This window comes from Balaenoptera borealis (genome assembly GCF_965194805.1).
Source record: "Balaenoptera borealis genome assembly, contig: HAP1_SCAFFOLD_839, whole genome shotgun sequence".
In the NCBI taxonomy this organism is placed as follows: Eukaryota; Metazoa; Chordata; class Mammalia; order Artiodactyla; family Balaenopteridae; genus Balaenoptera; species Balaenoptera borealis.
In genome coordinates, this window is record NW_028123363.1 from 151,174 (window position 1) to 172,977 (window position 21,804).

Consider the following 21,804-nt stretch of genomic DNA (forward strand, 5'->3'; position numbering starts at 1 on the left):
CCTGAACTACTGCATAATCCTTGGTGAAGAGTCACACTTGGGTATCAAGACCCAATTGAATACAACACTATGTACTGTCTCACCTTTCACTTTATTTGCCTGCTGTATTCATAAGTCTTGCCCAGAGCACAAGAGTTCAGAAAATTGTTATGCAGGTTTACTAAGAGAACACATTTACTGTTTGATGTGCGTGGAGTAATGGAAGGTTTTTAAAAATAGAATATGCCACCAAGTAGTGTTATCACCATTTTACACATTTAAACAACCTGACAACAACAACGAAAAGCTACAGATGCAAAGGTGTCAGGGACATGTCTAAAGGTTAACTGCCAGGAAAAGGGCTGGAACCAGATGCCAGATGCCCAGGCCTGAATTCATCCTGTGCAGTCCTGATTAAGCACCTGTTCAGACGGCTTGTGGCTCATCACCCAACACCTGAGTCTTTATATCCCAGCTTCAAGACGGAAATTAGCCGAGGGATCACAGATACTGTGCTAATCACTAATTCGTAATCTGCTATCCCCATCCTTTGTGGGACAGAAGTGGGCACTTCTAAAATCCTTTTCTGCTTGAGAAAGAGCAGAGCAGCCTTTGCTCCTCTGGCTGTGGCCTACTGTGCTTTGCAAAGGTGATTTGGCAAGTGCAGCTGCAAACCCATCTCCAATATCACACATCTATGGAAAATTCCAGTCAGGTTTTGGACCCAGTCACAGTACATTTTCCTGAGGATCAGTAATGATTTGCTGAGGATCAGTAATGCTCTCCGTATGCTGGCTGACAAGGCCATGACCTCTGCGCTTACTATACTCCCTTTGTCAGCTCCGCTCTGACACAGTTGTCCGTGGGATTCCTTAGGAATATTGGAGGTATTTAGGCACAATTTCAGGGGCCGCTCTTGCCTGTTTCCTCTCATTTCTTAATCAACATTTCCCAGTTGAGACTATAAATAATTCAACTTGGGTGGGTTATCAGAGGCATTCTTCCCTACTCTACTCCATTTGAATCTCTGTGCTCTTCAAGTTTCACATACGTGGCATCACATATTTCCCATCATCGCTGTTTTCAGCAGTCAGGGCTACATAGGTCATTGGCAAGTTCATTAGCCTTTCCATTTCTTTCCCTCTTGACTCTTTAAGAGTGATTTGCTAAAGACTGTCCGCTTCGATGTTTTACAAGGCTCAGTGGTACAGAGGCACTATTGGAATTCTGCCCTGGAGAAATAGACATTCTGTTCATTGTTCTCCTCCTCTTATAGAACAGGAAAGAGATGCATCTATCACACAGTTACTCAAGGTTTCTCTACTTGCATTGCCAAGGATCTTCATAAGACTGGTAATACTCACATTTTCTGTTGGAAGGTAAGTTGCATTCCATAAAATTAAATCCACACCATATGAGAACTTTAGTCTAACCTCTCATCTATTGATTCATGAGGTTTGACTCACTGAGATTTTCCCTCCTCATACTATTGTGAAGAAAAGGAATTGTTGGCCAAATCCATGGTCAAATATTTATGTTTGGTTTCCCAGTTTGTCAGTTATCTTTATGTTTGGGTTGCCTTTTGCTGTGCAGAATTCTTTAATTTTTATCAAGTCAAATCAACTCGCCTTTTTCTTTATGATATCTCAGTTTCATGTTCTGCTTAGGGACAGACTTCCTCATAACAAGAGTATGATTTCTTATCCTATCTTACAGTCTTCTAGGTATTTGTTTCTTGCAATGGAATGTTACCCAATGTATGCTACACATGGCAGTCCTCGCTCTGAACAGTTTGCCCATGCATGAATTTCAGTTACCATGATTTAGTTAAATAATCCCAGGACCACAACAAAACCATCAAATTTCAGTTACTGCCATATTAACTGTGAGGAAGGGCATAAAGTACAAACTTCACAGCTAGTTCTTAACTCCACAAATCACCCGGGATATAACAGATGTGTATCATGGTCAGTGAACAATCAGGTCCCTTCTTTCAAAGTCTGTAGGTGATTGGTCACTGTGCATGTTATTCAGTTCACATACAGCAAGGTCCATGTATTGCTTAGAATTGAACCGTTTAATCTTCAAGTATTTTGGAATTTTCCAGCTTTGTTTTTGTTCTTGACTTCCAGTTTGACCTCGCTGCAGTCTGCGAACAGACTTTATATGATTTCTGACATTTTAAATTTGTTAGAGTGTGTTTTATGGCCTAGAATGTGGTTTGTCTTCGTGTGTACTCATGTGAGCTTGAGACAATGTGTATTCTGCTGTTGTTGAAGTAGTCTGTAGATGTTTATTGTATCCATTTGGTCGATGGTGTTGCTGAATTCAGCTATGTCTGTACTGATTTTCTCCCTGATGGATTTGTCCATTTATGATAAAGCGGTGTAGAAATCTCCAGCTATGATAGTGGATTTATCTCTTTCTCCTTGCAGTTCTATCAGTTGTTGTCTCACGAATTTTGATGCTTTGTTGTTAGGCACATAAACATGAAGAATTGTTATGTCTTCTTGGAGAATTGACCCCTTTATCATTATGGAATGTCCCTCTGTGTCTGATAATTTTCTTTGCTCTTAACTCTGCTTTGTCTGAGATTGATACAGCTTCTCACACTTTCTTTTAATTAGTTAGCATGATGTAGCTTTCCCCAACCCTTTACTTTTAAGCTATATGTGCCTTCATATTTAAAGTAGATTTCTTATATTTGGATCTTGTTTATCGATCCTCTGTGACCATCTCTGTCTTTTAACTGGTGTATTTATACCATTGGTATTTAAAATGATTATTGATATCATTGGATTAATACCTACCATATTTGTTACTGTTTCATATTTATTGCCAGTGTTCTTTGTTCCTTTTTTACATTCCACTCTTTTTCTGCCATTTCTCGGTTTAATCAGGCATTTTATATGATTCACTTTTCTCTTCCTTGAAAATCCAGACACGATGCACTGGTGAAATTCACTGCAGTACATAGTCCTTTAGAGATGTGGTGTTATAGAAGCATTGCATAGTCTTATGATTAGGTCTCAGTCTTACAATGAGCATGTGCTCCTCAGCTATGAATGTCACAAGTGCCTCTCAGTATTTTCCCTCACCTTAGGTGAAACCCAGTGGCCGGCAGGGGTCACGGTAGGATATTTCCCTTCCCCCAGGTCAGTTAGGCTCTGACAAAACCCCATAGGTTAGGCCTCTGGTAAAACCGTTTCTCCTGAGCGCAGGCCTTATGAAGAACAGCAGAATGCTCTGGTGTATTTCAAAATTGCTCCTTGCACCCTCCCCCTGCCAGAATTCCAAGGGGATTTTCCTTTGACCTTCACCTGGTAGTCACAACCTGGTAGAGCTCAAGAGACAAAAGTCGCAAAAGGATAGGGGCTTCCCTGGAGTTTTTACCTCACAGACTTTTCCATACAAGCCTCCAGCAATCCTTCAAATATAGTTCAGGTTTTCCTACCTCACCATTGCTTTCCACAGAGATTTCTGCTCTTGGGTTTCTGTTCCGGTAAGTTGTTACTCTCTGTATCTGCCATCTGCCTCTCCAGTTTTGGGCACGGTGATTTTTCCTGTGACCTCACTTCTCTAATGAATCTAAGAAGAATTGTTGATTTTTCAGTGTGTCCAGATATTTACCTGTTAGGACAGAGTGGCAACTTCCAAGCTTCTTCCTTGCTGGACTCAAAACTAGAAGTCTCATAAGTTTTTTACAATGGAATAAAACATGTTAATTTTCAATACTTCTAATGTTTTAGGTTGCACTGTATTAACTAAATACAAGATTTACTAATTTTTTTAAGTCTATCTATAACTTTATAACAAACAAGAAAGTTTCTAGTGTTTTTGTCAGAAAGATTTTAAGGTCATAGAACAATAATATTTTCCCCATCAATCACTGAGATCAACTTTGCACAGTTCAGCTTCTGTGATCATTTTTATAGCTCCACAGTGAAGACAGCCTGTACTTTATTTACCCTATATTTTATTTCTCACATATACATGGGTTCCTATTCTGCTTGAATAATCTACTGATGTACTGTTACAGCGTATTAGATTCTTTTAAACTACTGAAATTTGGAGTGTGTTTTGATATTGGATATGGACATTTCTTTCCTCATTCCAACTTTATCCTACTTGAAAAAATCTGCTTTATGGTGATAAATCCCTCTTGATCATAATGACTTTTTAAAAATATGTTGCTGGAATCTATTTGCTAATATTACTTAGAACTTAAGATCTTCAAAGAAATGTGCTTCTAGTTACTTTTTGGGTAAATTTTCCATATCTGATTTTTGTATTAGGACTCTTCTAATTTTTTAATACATTGGAAAATAACTGATGTCTTTCTAAGGTGTATATCTTTGATTATATTTTCTAATTTCCTAAAGCTTCTTGTATTCTCTACTCAAAACAGGAAGTAAATAATGGCTACATATAACTAATCAGTAATCAGCCATTTTGTCCGGATTTTCAAATGTGTTGGTATAAAGCTACCATAGTATTCTTCCGTAATTAAAAAAAAAAAAATTCTCTCTGTGTTATAGCTAGCCCCATCTCGAACATATTTGCCAAATATTGCTTATTTTATTGGTCTTTCTAAAGAACAAGCTTTTGGTTTTATTTGCCAAGTTTACTGCTTTTCTTCTCTATTTTTGACTTTTCTCTTGATTAATTTTGTCCTTCCACTCTTTTGGATTTACCTTGTTCTTTTTCTACGTCTACTGTCCAATGCCTGTAGCTTCAAGAGCCATTTTCAGCAACTCAACCAGCTCTGCCAGCTGTGTCACGCCCACTTCATCATATGCCATTAGAACTTAATCTCATACACTGGGTGAAGACTCAGCAGCCTTATTTTGCTTTCAAAATTGTTCTATGGCCTTGGATCCTTCTTCTTCTCCTAAATTACCACTATCATCAGGGAAAATTCTAGTGGGCCTAGAATTCTAGGCTTGCCTTTCCTCCAGTTTCATAATAAAAGAAAAAAACATTTCCACCCTTTTTTTGATGTTGATCGAAAATTTAGCAGCACTTCTTTGCACTGTATTCAAATCCCGAAATATAAGCAAGCCTTCATGCACACAGGCTCACTGAAATGTCATAATTTTAAACTATGTATGACCTTGAACAGTGACCTTGCCAAATACTCTACACTCTTCCTAGGTGTTCAGAGTTTTTCATTCCTACATCTTTTACACATGGTCGATTTGTGTCGTAAGTTCTTCCTCCCTCCCACTTCTGAGTATATATCCAAAGGAAACATCATCATTTTTGAAGAGATATCTGTACTCCCACATTCACTGTAGCATTATTCACAAGAGCCAAGGTATGGAAACAACCTAAGTGTCCATAGTAGATTAATGGATAAAGGAAATACGGTATATATATACAATGGAATATTATTCAACCTTAAAAAAGAAGAAAATCCTGTCATTTAAGTCAACATGGATAAAACTGGAGGACACGATGCTAAGTGAAATAAGACAAAGACAAATAGTGCATGATGTCACTTATATGTGGACTCTCAAAAAACAAGGAAATAAATCAACTCTTCCCTCCCTGGACATTTTCCTCAGCAGAATCTAGCAGCCTCTACTATGAGTCTTATCTTTTTTTTTTTTTTATTGTTTGTACCAGATCACAAGCCCAGGGAACCTATGTATTTACCAATGTATATCTAGATTATAGTTTACCATTGTTCTTTTTCTTTGTAATTCATTCCTTCCACTTGTGGCATCAGAACCTCATTTTTCCTTTGGAGGAGTCCTTGTGATTCAGGTAGGCTGTGTGTCTCCTCCCTAGGCTGTGTGACTTGGGGTTGGCTAGACACAGTGTTTTATATATACTCTATATGTCCTAAGTACTTATTTCTCTGTTTTCCATCATTTTCCCTCCAAATTTTAGTGTAGTTATTTTTTAACTGACATTTGTAATCCTTTCTTTTGTTTGACTAAGGTACTGTTCAACCGATCTTCTGAGTGCTTAATTTCAGCTTTTTTAATTCTAGAAGTTTCTTTTGGTTGCATTTCACAAATACTTTCTGCTTAAATTGTATATGTTGTCCTTTTTTTAATACATTAATCATAATTTTAAATAATAGTTTCATTGATATATAATTTACTTTCCATATTATTTAAAGTGTACAATTTAATGTCTTATGCATCTGCCACCACCATCAATTTTAGAACTTTCATCCACCCCCCAAAAGAAAAAGAATCTATTATAAGTCACTCACTCCCCCATATCTCCAAACCCTAGGCAGCCACTAATATCCTTTGTCTCTACAGATTTGTCTAGACTGGACATTGCATACAAATGGAATCATACGATTACTTAGCATGTTTTCAAAGTTCATGCATGTTGTAGCATGTATCAGTACTTGATTTCTTTTTATGGCTGAATAATAGTCCATGGTGTGGATATTACTATGTTTCATTTATCCATTCACAGTAAATGGCCATTTGGGTTACTTCCACTTTGGGGCTCTTAAGAATAATACTGCTGTGGTTGGGTTTACGTGCAAGTTTTGTATGCAGGTCTAGATTTGTTTTTTAAATTAACAGACTATTTCGGAGCAGTTTCTGGTTTACAGAAAAATTAAGCAGAAAGGACAGAGTTCTCATACTTCCTTACCTCTCAACCCAGTTTCCCCTATTATTAACATCTTACATTAGCATAATACATTTGTTATAGTTAATGAACCAATATTGATACATTATTACTAACTAATGTCCATGCTTTACTTTAGACCTCACTCTTTGTTTTATACATTTTATGATTTTTGACAAACGTGCAATAACCTGTATCCACCATTACAGAACCATACACAGGAGTTTCTCTGCCTTTAAAATTCCGGGCTTCACCCATCCTTTTCTCCCTCCCCACAACCTCTGGCAACCACTGATCTTTTGACTGTCTCCACACTTTTGCCTTTTCCTAAATTTCATACAGCAATCATATAATATGCGCGTAAGCCTTTGCAGACTGGCTTTTTTTCACTTAGCAATATGCATTTAAGCTTCTTCCATGTCTTTTCGTGGCTTCATAGCCTTTTCTTTTTAGCGCTGAATGCTACTCCTTTGTACGGATATACCATAGTTTGTTTATCCATTCGCCTATTGAAAAACACCTTGGTTGATTTCAAGTTTTGGCAATTATGAAAGAAACTGTTATAAACATCCATGTGCAGGTTTTTATGCGGACATAACTTTTCAGTTCCTATGGGTAAATACCAAAGAGCATGATTACTAGATCACTGTATGGTAAAAGTATGTTTAGTTCTGTAAGAAACTGCCAAGTATCCTGCTAGCAACAAATGAGAATTCCAGTTGTTCTGCATCGTCAACAACTTTGGGATTTCAGTATTTGGATTTTAGCCATTTGAATAGGTGTGTAGTGGTATCTCACTGTTGTTCTAATTGAAAATTCCCTGATGACATGGAATGTGTAGCATCTTTTCATATGCTTATTTGCCATGTGTCTCTTTTCTTTGTTTAATCATAGTTGTTTTGTTTTGTTTTTTAACCGCCTACTAACTCTTGTCCTCCTGTGTCTATTTACATTGTCCTTTTTTTTTTTTTTTTTTTGAGCTTTTAATCATTTAGTCTTTTTCCTGGTATGTCCAATTATTTTTTATATTAAAATTGAGCTTAACTTATTTTAGGAAACTATTAAGATACCTCCACATTCTGGATGCTGTTATCGTTCTCTTGAAAAGATTTCCTTTTGCCCATGGCAGACAGTTCCTATAGGGACTGGAAACCTTAGTCCATTCTCAGTTTGAGCTCCTTCAAAGCTGTTTTTCAGTCTGTGTGAAGGTTGCTCTATTTCTGTCTTGTCCTTCCTCTACGGGTGTTGCCCTTTGGGATTACCATGTGAAAGTTTGGATTCTCCCTATTCCCAACTACCCTTGTATTTGTTAGGCTTTAAATGTCATGGTTCCGCCAGCCCTGTGAGACTAAGGATACGTGTAGCCTGTCATTCCTTTAGTTGTTGCTTTTAGCTTGAGCTCTTGCCGTTTGGCTTCTGTGGTTAGAGTCTGTTGAACTCCTTGGCTTTTCAGTTCCTAGGCTGTATGAGTTGAATCAGCAAATGCCCCGAGGAGAAAAGCTGCACCAAATGTCAAGCTTGCGTCTGTGTTTCCCTTCTCTCCAGAACTTGGCCCACATGTCTCGGTGTCTCGCGAACATTCGGATGCCGGCGAACAGATGTTTTCTTACTTTATCCAGGTTTTCTAAAATTTCTTTAGACTTCACCTGATCTTACGTTATTACTGAACTATCATCTCAATTATCCCTAGGAAGAAAATTTACAATTTTATGTTTTATTTTTTTATTTTTCTATATTAACTCAGTTTCTGTAGAGACCTTTTACCTGATTGTTCAGTCTAGTTCCTGTGTTACCAGTAAGATGGAGATAGGTGGAGGCTAAGAATATTGGGGGGGAAATCACTGATGAATGATAATGTCTCGTTCTTTTTGTTCTTCCTCTCCTTATTTACTCTGGCAGCCTACATTTGCCCTTCTTGATTTGACCCAGTTGCCCAAATAAGCAACCCACTCTGGCAAAGACCTGACTTTACTCTCATAAATGTCTGCATGTTAGGATTAGCTAGATGATGACCACCATGCCAGAGTTCTTTGTGTGACCAGTCAGAATGGCCATCATCAAAAAATCTATAAACAATAAATGCTGGAGTGGGTGTGGAGAAAAGGGAACTCTCTTGCACTGTTGGTGGGAATGTACACTGATACAGCCACTATGGAGTACAGTATGGAGGTTCCTTAAAAAACGAAAAATAGAACTGCCGTACGACCCAGCAATCCCACTACTGGGCATATACCCTAAAAAAACCATAATTCGAAAAGAGACATGTACCACCGTGTTCATTGCAGCACTATTTACAATCGCCAGGACATGGAAGCAACCTAAGTGTCCATCAACAGATGAATGATAAAGAAGATGTGGCACATATATACAATGGAATATTCCTCAGCCATAAAAAGAAATTGAGTTACTTGCAGTGAGGTGGATGGACCTAGAGTCTGTCATACAGAGTGAAGTAAGTCAGGAAGAGAAAAACAAATACCGTATGCTAACACATACATATGGAACCTAAAAAAAAAAAAAAAAAAATTGTTCTGAAGAACCTAGGGGCAGGACAGGAATAAAGATGCAGACGTAGAGAATGGACTTGAGGAGATGGGGAGGTGGAAGGGTAAGCTAGGATGAAGTGACAGAGTGGCTTGGACATACATACACTACCAAATATAAAACAGATACTAGTGGGAAGCAGCCACATAGCACAGGGAGATCAGCTCGGTGCTTTGTGACCACCCAGAGGGGTGGGGTAGGGAGGGTGGGAGGGAGATGCAAGAGGGAGGAGATATGGGGATATATGTATATGTATAGCTGATTCACTTTGTTATAAAGCAGAAACCAAGTCACCATTGTAAAGCAATTATACTCCAATAAAGATGTCTAAAAAAAATGTTAGAGAGTAAAAAAATTCAAAAGAATTGGCCACACTCCTCCAACAGATTCTCTAACATTCAGCAGAAGAGAATTCACACTGAATCTGGTTTATGAGTAAAAGACAAGTCAACTTTAAAGTGGATCACAGATGACAACATTTCTTTTCCATGGGCCTGCTTTGGAGCCATATTTCTGCTGACCACTCAAAAACTTCCTCTTGAGTATTCTGTGATATATTAGAACCAGGAATAAGGGATGTTAGTGCTGGAAGGGTCAGCCAGTGGTCTGCCATTTAATTCACATATCCTTTCTGCACCAGACTCTTTTAAGATCATTGAGTTAGCCTAAGAATTTTGAAGCTGCGGAATTCAAGACAGTACATTACAATATGCCAATATTACTATTCTCCTGCTCTGACATTCTCCACTGATGGACAGATGAAGGAGGAGAAGGTAGGGCAGTCACCAGTAACTGAGAGTAAATGAAACTGGAATATTATAATTCAGTATCATTTGAGTGACTGAATTGGCTGGCAGAGTGTTCTCCAGTTAAGAGTGAGGAAAGATTAATTCTGCACATGACACCACTACTGTATTTATACAAGTCTACTGGGACAGTTGTTTGCCTTGAATTGTTTTCTTCATTCATTTCGGTCAGACAGTTGTGTTGACTGATTTTCCTTTCTGATGTATGAAATGGCTGTTTGACTGAATTTACCATTTAATTTCCACTAATGCACTGTAAAAACAATACATTAGTCAAATTGGATTGGCAGGTATGAAAATGTTTACCCCAGAACTAGACAGAAATATAATATTGCCTTCTACAGAAATGTAAGTCATATGCCCTGGATTTGGGGGAAATGTTCCAATTTTAACTATTTTGCCACTTTTCAAACATGTAGGGTCACTGATCCCATAGTAAAAATAAGAAGATCTGTGAAGTCCAGATAAAAATAGTTTTGTGTCACTCTGACAATCACATAACACAAAAGAAAAAACTATTAGGAGATAAATTTTACTGAGTTTCATTCTTATCAAGAGGTGTTTCTGTGTAAACTTCTGAGTCTTATTCTACAAGTTCTTTAGGAACAAACATTTCAAATATGTTCATAGAAAACCCTCTTTATTTATAATTTCATTCTTCCAATGATTATAGTTACTATGACAGGCCATTTCTCCATGCCCCATCCCATGATTCTCTGCTCCCATTGAACATTTGGAAATTGGTGGCATGAGCAGGAAAGTGAAGCAGTTTTTGAGATTATTGAATAATGTTGATGTTATAAAGACTGCTTTCTTCCACAGTTGACAAACTTATTATGGTACCGATGGTTGGATACTACTCTTAGAGATGAAAAAGGTCTTAAGGCATCTTCCATATTCCATTCACCAATCTGTGTTCTTGTTCAAAGCAAAATTAATTCCTTTCAAAATTAACATATTAGCTTAATAATAATTTTTTTTTTAATTTTTATTTATTTATTTATTTTGGGCTGTGTTGGGTCTTCGTTTCTGTGCGAGGGTTTTCTCTAGTTGCGGCAAGTGGGGACCACTCTTCATCGCGGTGCGTGGGCCTCTCACTGTCGCGGCCTCTCTTGTTGCGGAGCACAGGCTCCAGACGCGCAGGCTCAGTAGTTGTGGCTCACGGGCCTAGTTGCTCCGTGGCATGTGGGATCTTCCCAGACCAGGGCTCGAACCCGTGTCCCCTGCATTGGCAGGCAGATTCTCAACCACTGCGCCACCAGGGAAGCCCTTAATAATAATTTTTAATCTTAAAATAATCTATCTGTGAGAATGGGAATTTTTGGTGGGAAAAAGTGACAGAAGATGGGACAAGGAGAGAATTCATAGAAAGACAAAACAGAATTTTTTAAATGGTGGGTACGAACTTCTGTTTCCAACTATATCAGTTTACCTTAGGAAAACATACTAGAAAGGCCAGGTAAATCATAAGCAACATTTGACTGTGAGCGTTAGAAAGCTACTGAGGTAGCCATGACCCAGAAGAGTAAAATAGAGAAAGAAACTCACTGAAGTGAGAACAATATTCTGCACGTGCTTTTCTAGCCCAGTCATTTAGAAACTACCGATGAAGAGCAAAAGTCTGAGAAACCAAATGTGACTCCTAAGAGGTAGAAAAGCCAGTAGATCTTAGGACAATGTCATAGGACTAAGGAAACCAGAGTTGGAATTGAGAAATAACAAGGCAGCTAGAATTTTAAGGACCAAAATCACAGAGAGAGTAAAGATTCAGAGAACTGAGCTGGATTCAGCAACAGTGTTCCCTTGCAGTATTTTCCATGTATAAATAGGTAGACAAGGCAAGATGCTAAGAAGTCAAACAAAAGCTAACTGAAGTCAAAGCAAAGACTTAGTTGGCTCATAATGCTGAAGAGACAAAACGGGGGTTCAGAACCTATGAAAGATTTCTGGCCCAATGGAAAACTAATGATATGAACTAGGACATTGGAAGTCTCTACATATGTGTGTGTGTGTGTGGGTGTGTGTGTCTGTGTGTTAGGAAGGTTGATGCAACGTCTACATTGAACCTGATAAAGAAGGAAAATGAGTATGAAGTTGGTCCAGTGACTGAGGTGATGGTCCCCTCTGCTCCCTACCTAAGAATAGGAAATTCTCTCCTCAAGAAAATACAGTTGACCCCTTGAACAATGTAGGGGTTAGAGACGCTGACTCCCTGTGCAGTCAAAAATCCACATATAACTTTATGGTCGGCCCTTCTTATCTGTGGTTCTGAATCTGAGGATTCAACCAACCACAGATCATGTAGTACTGTATTACTTATGGGAAAAAAAATCCATGTATAAGTGGATCTGTGCAGTTCAAACCCAGGTTGTTCAAAGGGCAACTGTAATGTCATTCAGATTCTCTACAACTTGTCATATCCCAAGTCTGGTATTCATTCACTGAAGAACCACCAAGACTACCAAGAAAAGGAGAATTAAATGAATAAAAAACAAAACAGAATCAGAATCATAGATGACCTAAACATTAAAAGTTCATACATATTTTGGTAAATGTTATCAAGTTCAAGAAAATAGATGACAAGGTGGAGAATTTAACTTGACAACCAGAAAGTAGAAACTGATTGAAGTTGAACTGATAGAAATAAAAATTATACGAAATTTAAAACTCGGTAGTGGATTGGACACAGGTAAAGAGAGGTAAGTGAACTGGAAGATAGAGTAGTAAAAATATTAAGACTAAAGCATGGGAAACGAAAAGAATAAAAAGTACACAAAAGCGCATTTGAGACATATGGGCCACAGGAAACATTTTTATCATATGTGTAAACTGGAGTCCAAAGAAAAAAGGAGAGAGAGATTGGGATGAAAACAATAGTTCAGAAATAACAGCTGAGAGTTCTCTAAAACTAAAAAGAATATATGGAGCCATACATTCAATAAGCACTAAAAAAAATGCAACAAGAATAAATACAAAGAAAACCACACCTAAGATCACCACAGTACAATTCATGAATAACAAAGAAAAACATGACATCTTAAAAGCAGCCCCAGGAAAAAGAGAGAGATTCCTTTCAAAGGAACAGCAGGATTAAGATTACAGCTTACTTCTCAACGAAACTGATTGGATACTAGAAAATAATGGAATAACATTTTTAAGTGCTAAAGAAAAGAGCTGCCCATTGGGAATTCTAGACGCAGAGAAAATGTTGTTTGGAAGGAAAGATGAAATAAGGAAATTTGCAGACAAACAAAATTTAGAAAATATGTTCTCATCAGAACCGACTGAATTAAATTATAAATGGAGACCCGCAGGCAGAAGGAAGGTTATCACAGATGAAAATAAGGACTTTATAAAGAATTATGTATAACAGAAAGGATAAATAAGTGGATAAACCTAAATAAAATCTAACTGCACAAAAGAGTAATAATAAAATATATCAAAAATTAGAATGCATTAAAAACAAATGGAAGAGGAAAAAAGTAGTCAAAGAAATTTAAGATCTCAGCATTGCTTGAGAAGCAGTAAAAAAGCTAACAAGTCATGGTACATGTGTAACTGCTACTTATGTAAAAATAACAAGCTAATACAAGGGAAAATGGAATTTGAAGAAATCCAAAAGGAAGAAAGAAGAGCAAAAGGAACATAACAAGGTGGGACAAATAGTAAACAAGGAGTAAACGGTCTATAAGAAAATACATTAACTGTAAATACTCAAATTAAAGGACAAGGATTATTGGAACAAACAAAAAACCTAATTCTATGCCACTTACAAGAGACAAGAGTCAGACTGTAAAGGATTCAAAAATTATGTCATAACAACAATAAATACAATTGAAGATGTTTTAATGTTAACACAGATTTGAAAGCCAAAATTATCACTGGCGATAAGGCAGGATAATAAAACCCACTGTTACTTTACAAGGAATATATTATATATCTAAACTTCAATGCAGTATATGAAGGGAAATTCCAAAAAACTAAGTCGAAATAGAAAAATCTAAATTACCTAGATCAGTAACATAGAACCACAACAACAAATCAGCAGATGATAGAAGATCTGAATACCATCATTAAAAACTCTGGCCTAAATTTACATAAAACCCTGCACCAACAATGATGGAATATATATATTACGCAGAAATTTTTAGGTGCACATGGCACATTTATAAAACTGACTATATGCTGGTTATAAAACAAGACTCCGAATAAGCAAATTAAAAAATATATAACCAATATTTTACCAAAGAGTTGGATATTAAAAACATACTTCTGATCATTATGTAGGTCAAAGATAAAGTTGCAATGGGAATTAGAATTTTATTAATTGAATGAAAATGAAAATATGCCATAACAAAACCTGTGGGTCACAAATAAAGCTGTGGTCACAGAGAAGTTTATGTATTCAAATTATATTCTCTAAATGTAAAAGATAACCTATCACCCTGAGGTAGGCAGCTCCTGAACTGTACCTGGTGGGGAAGGCAGGGCAGAACTTCAGGAGGCCAGCTGAGAGCACGGTGAACACCATGTCAGGAGCAGTCTCCAAGAAAGAGCATTTAATGTACAAAGGGATGACTAAAGTATATTTAAGAGCTAGCACCCTGACTCCTCTTAAGGATGACTTACGTTGCTGGGGAAAAAATAAGAAGTGCTCGATGTAGAAGGTGAATAACTTTATAATTCCCAGGAGGATCTTGGTACCAGGACCGCAGAATGAAGAACTTGGAGTCCCCGTGGCTAATCCAGCGGAGGGAAAAGGAGAAACACAGACGGGAGAGAAAATAAAGGGAACCCTTGGTGCTGCTGCAGGCCCAAGTCCAGGTATGTGCTCGCTCTCTCCACATCTTAAATAAAAGCCACCATGTTCCTCAGTCTTTCAGGTACTTAGAATTGCTCTTTAGAACCTGAAAATGGGGTCAGGTTTCCTGTCTGCATTGCTACAGTACAAAATAGAGGCAGGATGCTTGAAATAGTTCTCCATCTGGCAGAGGAGGCCTTGAAGCTGTGAGCCACTCACTGCGAACCAGCAGGACATGAAGGATTCTTGAGCAGATCTGAAGCTACTGGGAGGCCTTTCAGGAGTTAAATCCCATAGTAAATACTGTACCTTCAATGGCCCCTTCTCCCTCTCTGTCCAGTCTTCCTCCACGCGCGTGGGGGCCCAGAGGGGTTAAATGAGCACTCTTTGACTTGTTCTTGGTGGTCCCAGAACTTGACTTGGGCTTGGAGACTTCCATGAAAAGTCTGCCTTCCATCTGCTGGCTTGCGTTTCTTGGTCTCTCTGCTCCAGGCTAATTCCTTCAACCTGCTTTTTCCATTTCTGCCAATACTCCCCCTCTCCAGACCTTCCTAATGCTCTTCTGGGGCGGGAGGAGGCTTACTGAGGGCAATGTGTATTTCTAGAGGGAGAGGTGACCACATGACTTCACAGTGCTCGTCCCCTTGATTATTCAGTTTCTGTCTGGATTAGTCGTGGGTGTTTGTGCACCCCAGCCTCACCCCCAGGAGGCTTTAGAACACTGTCCTTATCTCAGCACTGAGCCTCTCTCTAGCCTCCTTCCCTCTCTCACCTTTACCCACAGACTCGCAGGCTTTCTGGACCTCTGAGGAACAGAAGCACTTCACAGAACCTCTGCTACAGAACCAAACATATTGAAATGACTCTTTACGAAGATATTGAAACAACAGAAACAGAAGACATGACGATTGTTTCTCCTGAGGGTTCAGTTACCTAGGGGGCCTTTAGCAAACTTTGATCGATACATCTAACCCTTCCTTCCTTGGCAATAGTTGATCACACTGTGAGGAAAACAAGTTAGAGAATGGAAAAATAATATTTGGATTTCAACGAAATAATAAAAATGCAGGGAGTATCTTTGACTTTTGCAAGGTGAGAAGAGAGTTTCCATTTTGATTATTTGATGGCAGGAATCCCTTTTAAAACAGGGCCAGTCTGCATGATGCATTGAAAAATCAACCTTTTCAAATATAGCCATAACCCCCACAAGATTTCTTGATTTCTCTGGGGTCAGATAAACCATCACATTTCACAGTGGTGCCCTGTACATGAAAGTGATAAACATAATCTGGAAGCACAGCAGTGGCTAAAACTATGGAGCTGGCAGCCATTCGCTGAAATGATTTTTTGCTTTTCATTCATTGCATAAAATGCTCATGTCCAAATTCAGGCAGGTAGATCTTACCAACCATCAAGAGCTTCAACCCTGCTAACAGTTAAGTATGCACTTTTAAACCCTACTTTGACTGCTCCAGAAACTTACTGGGTTTCTTTAATGCCTCTGTTACTATTTCCTTTGTGTCATTTTGTTTTTCTTTCAAAACATAGCTGTGTGACCTTGGGGAAGTTATATTATTTCCTTGAGACTTGGTTGCCTTCTCTGTGAATATCTGGGTATAATTTTAGTATTGCCCAATAGAATTTTCAGTGATAATGAAAATATTCTATATCTGTACCGTGCAATGCAGTACTCAATAGCTACGTGGAGCTAATAAACATCTTTGAAATATGGCAAATGCAACTGAGGAACTGAATTTTTAATCTTATTTTTAAATTTGTTTAAATATAAATAATGCCACGTGGCTAGCATCTGTTGACAGTACAGATCTACATAATATTTTAAGGACACTCTCCACTCAAAAACTCTACCATTCATTAACTCAGCCTAAATATTTTTGCCCTCTGACAAACAGAAAATAATTTATGCTTCCCTTGAAATTATCTGTCAAGACCTTTATCAGTTTGGGGTCATTCTATTCTTAAAATTGACTTTGCTTTATGAAACTTTAATAATGTTGGAGTTTCCTGCCCTTGGTACCACCTTTGTGATGATGGGAAATATTGTGGATGATCAAGGACCATTTCAAGAGATCATGGAGAGAAACCTCCTCCTGGATTTAATTTCATTATGAGGATGTCAAAATGCTGAATTACTTAAAATAAAACCCATACCGTTTTTATGCTAAGTTATATTCTACATGTAGCTGGAAAAATGTTAAAAATATTTTTAAAGAACTGCACATCTATTTTTGAAGCTGATTTGGCTGTTCAAGGCTTGCTAGCACTTTATCCATCTCAGTACTGTTTCACTTCGTAAACAAATGCAGTTGCCATAATTGCTGCATATGTGTCTGTGTGTGTTCCCTTCTAGGTGATATGTTTTTGAAGTTGGAAACTATACTTATATCACAGCCCCTATGTAGAGCACAATATCCATTGCTAATTCAGATTGTGTTTTAAGATATGAGACAAAATTTAAGACTTTTATTATAGTCATAAACATCTAGCAAACCAACCAGAAAATAAAAGCTAATTTTCAATTGGTTGGCCAAGAACAAAAAAGAGAGGAATACCTAGTGCAAAACCATATCTCTAATAACTACTGTTGGATTTAGAGCACACACATGCTAATAAACTTATTTTAAAATAACTTCTTATCAAAGATTTGAGGTTGGACCTGAAAAATTATATCAGAAGTGAAAGGAATCATGTGGTCTGACCAGCCTGGATCACACAGAGTAAGTGTATACTATATATAAAATAGATAAAACTACGAGGTCCTACTGTATAGCGCAGGCAACTATATTCAATACCTTGTAATAACCTATAATGGAAAAGGATCTGAAAAAGAAATACATATATCTGAATCACTTGGCTGTACACCTGAAACACAACATTGTCAATCAACTATACTTCAAGTAAAACAAAACAAAACAAAGTAAGTGTAAAGGGAAGTATAGTTTTATAAATTCACCTCTGATATCCAATGGACCAACTGAAAGACAACAGAAGCTACCACTTTCTAGGAGACAGGACACGGCCAGCAAACTAGGCCGTTACCCTCGGTAACGGTCATACCTGCCAAAAAATAGACAGACTCGCCTGCATTCATGAATACATAGGAATTCTTCATTTATCTGGCATTATTAGGCAATGAGGTATTGTATGTTAGGAGAAGTTTTTTTAAAATGACAAATTTAAGAGGAGTTATTTTCACCTTCACTCGGTAATTTTTTTCTAAAATTAAGAAATGTATCCACTGGTGTATCTAATATTTCCTTGATAACTCGGGGTCATCAGTTCAATCAACATTTGCATGAATAATGCGAATGGAAACAAGACAGGCATGCTTACTGAAACTGAAAATGACATAGCACTGGCTGGAATAACTGATGAGACAGCAAGAAAAAAACAAAAATGAAAACAAACCGTGCTCAAGAAACAATCAGTCAAGTTCTGACTTTCTGTACTTAGTTTCAAAAAGCGATACCACAAATCCCAGCGAGAGACTCCAGCATCATTAGCTGTCTTTCTCCTTTGTTTCCACCTTCCTTTCCTTTTCCTTCTACCCTAGATTGTTCCAGGAAGTGTTTATAGTTGCTCGCAAGACAAATTCTAATACTTGCTTTCTCTCACGCAAACTTCACCATATGTCCATGTCCTGGTGTCAGGCACTAATTTCCTTGCGAATTCCTCTCCCTTTCTAATAGACGTTCTTATTTACCCAGATCCCTTTTTATTGGTGTCCTATTCCAGACTGCTCCACTCCGCCCATCCTCATCCTGTAAAATACATTCACACTCTCTTGTGACCCTACTTATTTGCCCACTAAATAATCAATCATAGAACTGTCGGAATTAAATAGAGAGAGAAGTTAAAACACTGGAGTCACTTGGAGGGTTTAAGCAGCTTCACCAGAAAATACCGGGCATGGATTTAAAGAGGCTGCTCGGGACTTGCGCTTGTCCAAGTTCTTTCTCAAGAAGTATCTGAAATAAGCCTAAATTCAGAGTTAATCAGATTGGCCTGCTTTCTCAGGTGGACTGGAATTCATTGCTCTTTCCCCTCAACTCCCTGATGTCAGTGGCACTTTCTGGAGATGAGGTGGACTTCTCTGCCTACTGCAGAAGCTCAGTTCCCCCCGGGCCCACTCCCTGTCTGAAATCCCACACTTGAGGCCAGATGCCAGCCTTCCCAGAACATTCGTGGTCTCCTTTCAGTTTTTGAACTGCTCAGATTGAGTCCCTGTAGACTCTTTCTCAGCCTGAAACCTGATCTTCAACCCCTTTCCCTGACCTCGATGGTTACCTTCCTACTTTACGCCTCAGGTGCTTTAGCCATAAAATGATATATTTGCCCTTAATTCTAAAGTCTTCTTTCTAAAGCTCTACAATGTGGTGGCTCCTTGAAAATGTTTCTCTTGCTGGTTTGAATTCTGTAGAGAATTAAAACCACAGCTACTCTAAAAGACAGTAAGTTACGTTGGATAAGGAAAGTGGGCTTTTGTAGTTAGAGTAACAGGGATGGAAGACGACTTAGTATGTTTCAAGATACTCATAATCCATTCTCATGAGAGTCAGGGGAAGAAGGGGAAGAGAGTTAATAAAATACCAAACGATTGTGACAAATTAAGTTCACCAAGATGTAGCTGATCAGTTACTACTTGAATAAGCCACACATATCCAATTCAAGTTTTCCTTTATTTTTCTGAGAAGGGATCCCAGTGAACTGAGTCCCATGTTCAGTAACTCCACGTTCAATGGCTTAGTCTTTAAAAACTGTTATGTTGCTGGAAGAAGAACTATTGCCCATCAGTCCTAACTGATGTTTAGCTATCACACACATTTGAAGTAAATTTATTACTTTGCCTGATCTCAGTGTAATACATTCCAAAGGGGCAAAGAGCACACGAAAATTTATGGAGTCTCCATCTTCTACACTAAAGTGTGCAATAAATTACATATTATTTGGCCGTGAAATTCACAAGCCATAGGAACCACACCATTAGCAATGTATACAGTGGTCAACAGCAGGTAATGATAATGATATAAAACAAAATAGACTGTGTATGTTGGCACTGCTGCCAATAAAGCAATCATTAAATGCATTCATACGCATCTACGTACGCTAGGTAAGCTCTTTGAGGGCTATTGCTGTGAATTCGACATACCTGTCAGGATATTATAGCCCAGTTTCTATGGCCTGTATTCAAAGACGCTGAGAAAGGGTTCCTGTGGGTAAATTCAGACCTTTTCTCAATATAGAATTTGGTCAACATGCATTCTGAACAGCAAAATTTCACACTGCTTTCAATTTTCCTACACTAATTGCCACCTCAACAAATGCAGGATTAAGTATAATGGATTATAAGAAGTTAGAAAGGAAAGATGGAAGAAGAGAAGGAAGGTAGAAAAAAGGTGGGTATGGAGTACTTCAACATTGATGTAAAGAGTGGACCTAAAACTAACCTGAGGTTGCCCTCAACTATTAGCATATGCTATAGAAACTTAAATGAAAAAATTTTAAAAACCTGCAAGGGAAACTCAAAGAGTCTTTGTTTTTTTTACTTTACTGCATATACACGTCCATCTTAAATAGTCTATGTGCTTATATCCAATAAGAGAGCATTGTTTTGCAAGGCTATTTGGGTTCTATCAGCATGTAAAGGTCGGACAACTCAACTTGAGCAGAGTTAGCCTTCAGGTGAATAATTGCTTCTTTCAGGTTGTGAGCATTGGAATTTTCCAGAAATGTTTCCCAAAAAATTAAAACTAAAAGAGTCCTAGGACAGCGTCCTTTAGAAGTTTTATAGTATCAAGGTTTTTGGAGGAAGAGTATCCTTGTCGATTATCAACACAATGATTCCAAGCAGGTCAATTTATGCTGAGAATATTACATAACGGAACCCACTTCACCTCCAGTGTACTGACAATGATCTTCCTTACTTCAACCTTGTGCTTCTTAGTAAAGTTGAAAATACTGAGCCAAGAACAGACAGTGACAATGCCAGAGACCCAGATGTACCTGTAGGTGCCTTCAGACAAAATCAGCCAGCCAGGCTAAAGTCCTGGTTTAAAACATCCCAACATGAATGAATCTCAAGAACCATATGCTGAGCAAGTGAAGCCAGATCAAAAGGGCACCTACTGTAGTATTCAACTGACATGAAATTCTAAACTGGGCAAAATTCATCTCGAAAGATAAAAAACAAATCAGTGGTTGCCTTGGGGTGGGAGATGGGGATACTTTTGCAAAAGCCTAGGAGGAAACTTTCTCGGGTTTTAGAATTGTTATCTATCTTTATGGGGGTGGTAGTTATACAAATGTATACATTAATTAAAAGTCACTGAACCGTTAGCTAAAAATGTCTGCATTTTGTTGTATGCAAATGATACCTTAGTAAGGTTGACTACAAAATGAACCCCAAACAAAACAAAGCAGAAGAAAAACCTCTCAAGACCTCAAAGGAAATACACTGTTTTCTTCCAGGGTACCAGATTGGAAATAAGGCATTGGTCTGTTCTACCCTCAGATTATCCCTAGGATTATGTAGTCTATTTTAAAGCACTAGAGTCCCCTATCAGAAAAACTCACCCCATGTTTACTTACTTTGATTTCTTCTCTGCCTCTTCTCCCAACACAGTGAAGTCATTTACGGAAGAAAACCCAGCTTTTTCCAACCTTGCATCATCACATATTCTTTCCAAAGCTATTACCTATGGAATAAAATTTGGCTACACTTTGTAAAAATCTAGCTTTTTGAGCCTTACAAATCTTAACGGTTAACCTACTGCCTCCATTGGAATTTGGGAAAAAAATTATTTTGCAAATGAATAGCTGAGATTTGACATTTTTGGTTTTTTGTGATTTTTCTCTTCCCCTAAGAGAGAAGTGAGTAGGAATGAGAAACACATACATAAAGAAAAAAAAAATTATCTTGCTGCCTTTACATGGTTATAATTTATAGGAGGCCCTCTTCAACAATAATCTATCATCAGAATCAATAAAATATAATCTCCATGAAGGCCAGGCCAGGATATTTGTCTCTTTTTCAGCAGATTGCAATACAAACCA

General features: G+C 37.9%; 1 protein-coding gene across 1 annotated transcript in view; it reads left to right on the forward strand.

The window, feature by feature from the left end:
• Nucleotides 1–21,804, forward strand: part of LOC309621678 (ELKS/Rab6-interacting/CAST family member 1-like) — a gene marked incomplete at its 5' end in the record, with an annotated part of 137,754 nt that overhangs the window by 109,906 nt on the left and 6,044 nt on the right. The window contains 2 exon segments of the mRNA XM_082409050.1: nucleotides 14,620–14,753; nucleotides 15,515–16,165. Of these exon segments, the coding sequence (XP_082265176.1) occupies nucleotides 14,620–14,753; nucleotides 15,515–15,588 (208 nt within the window).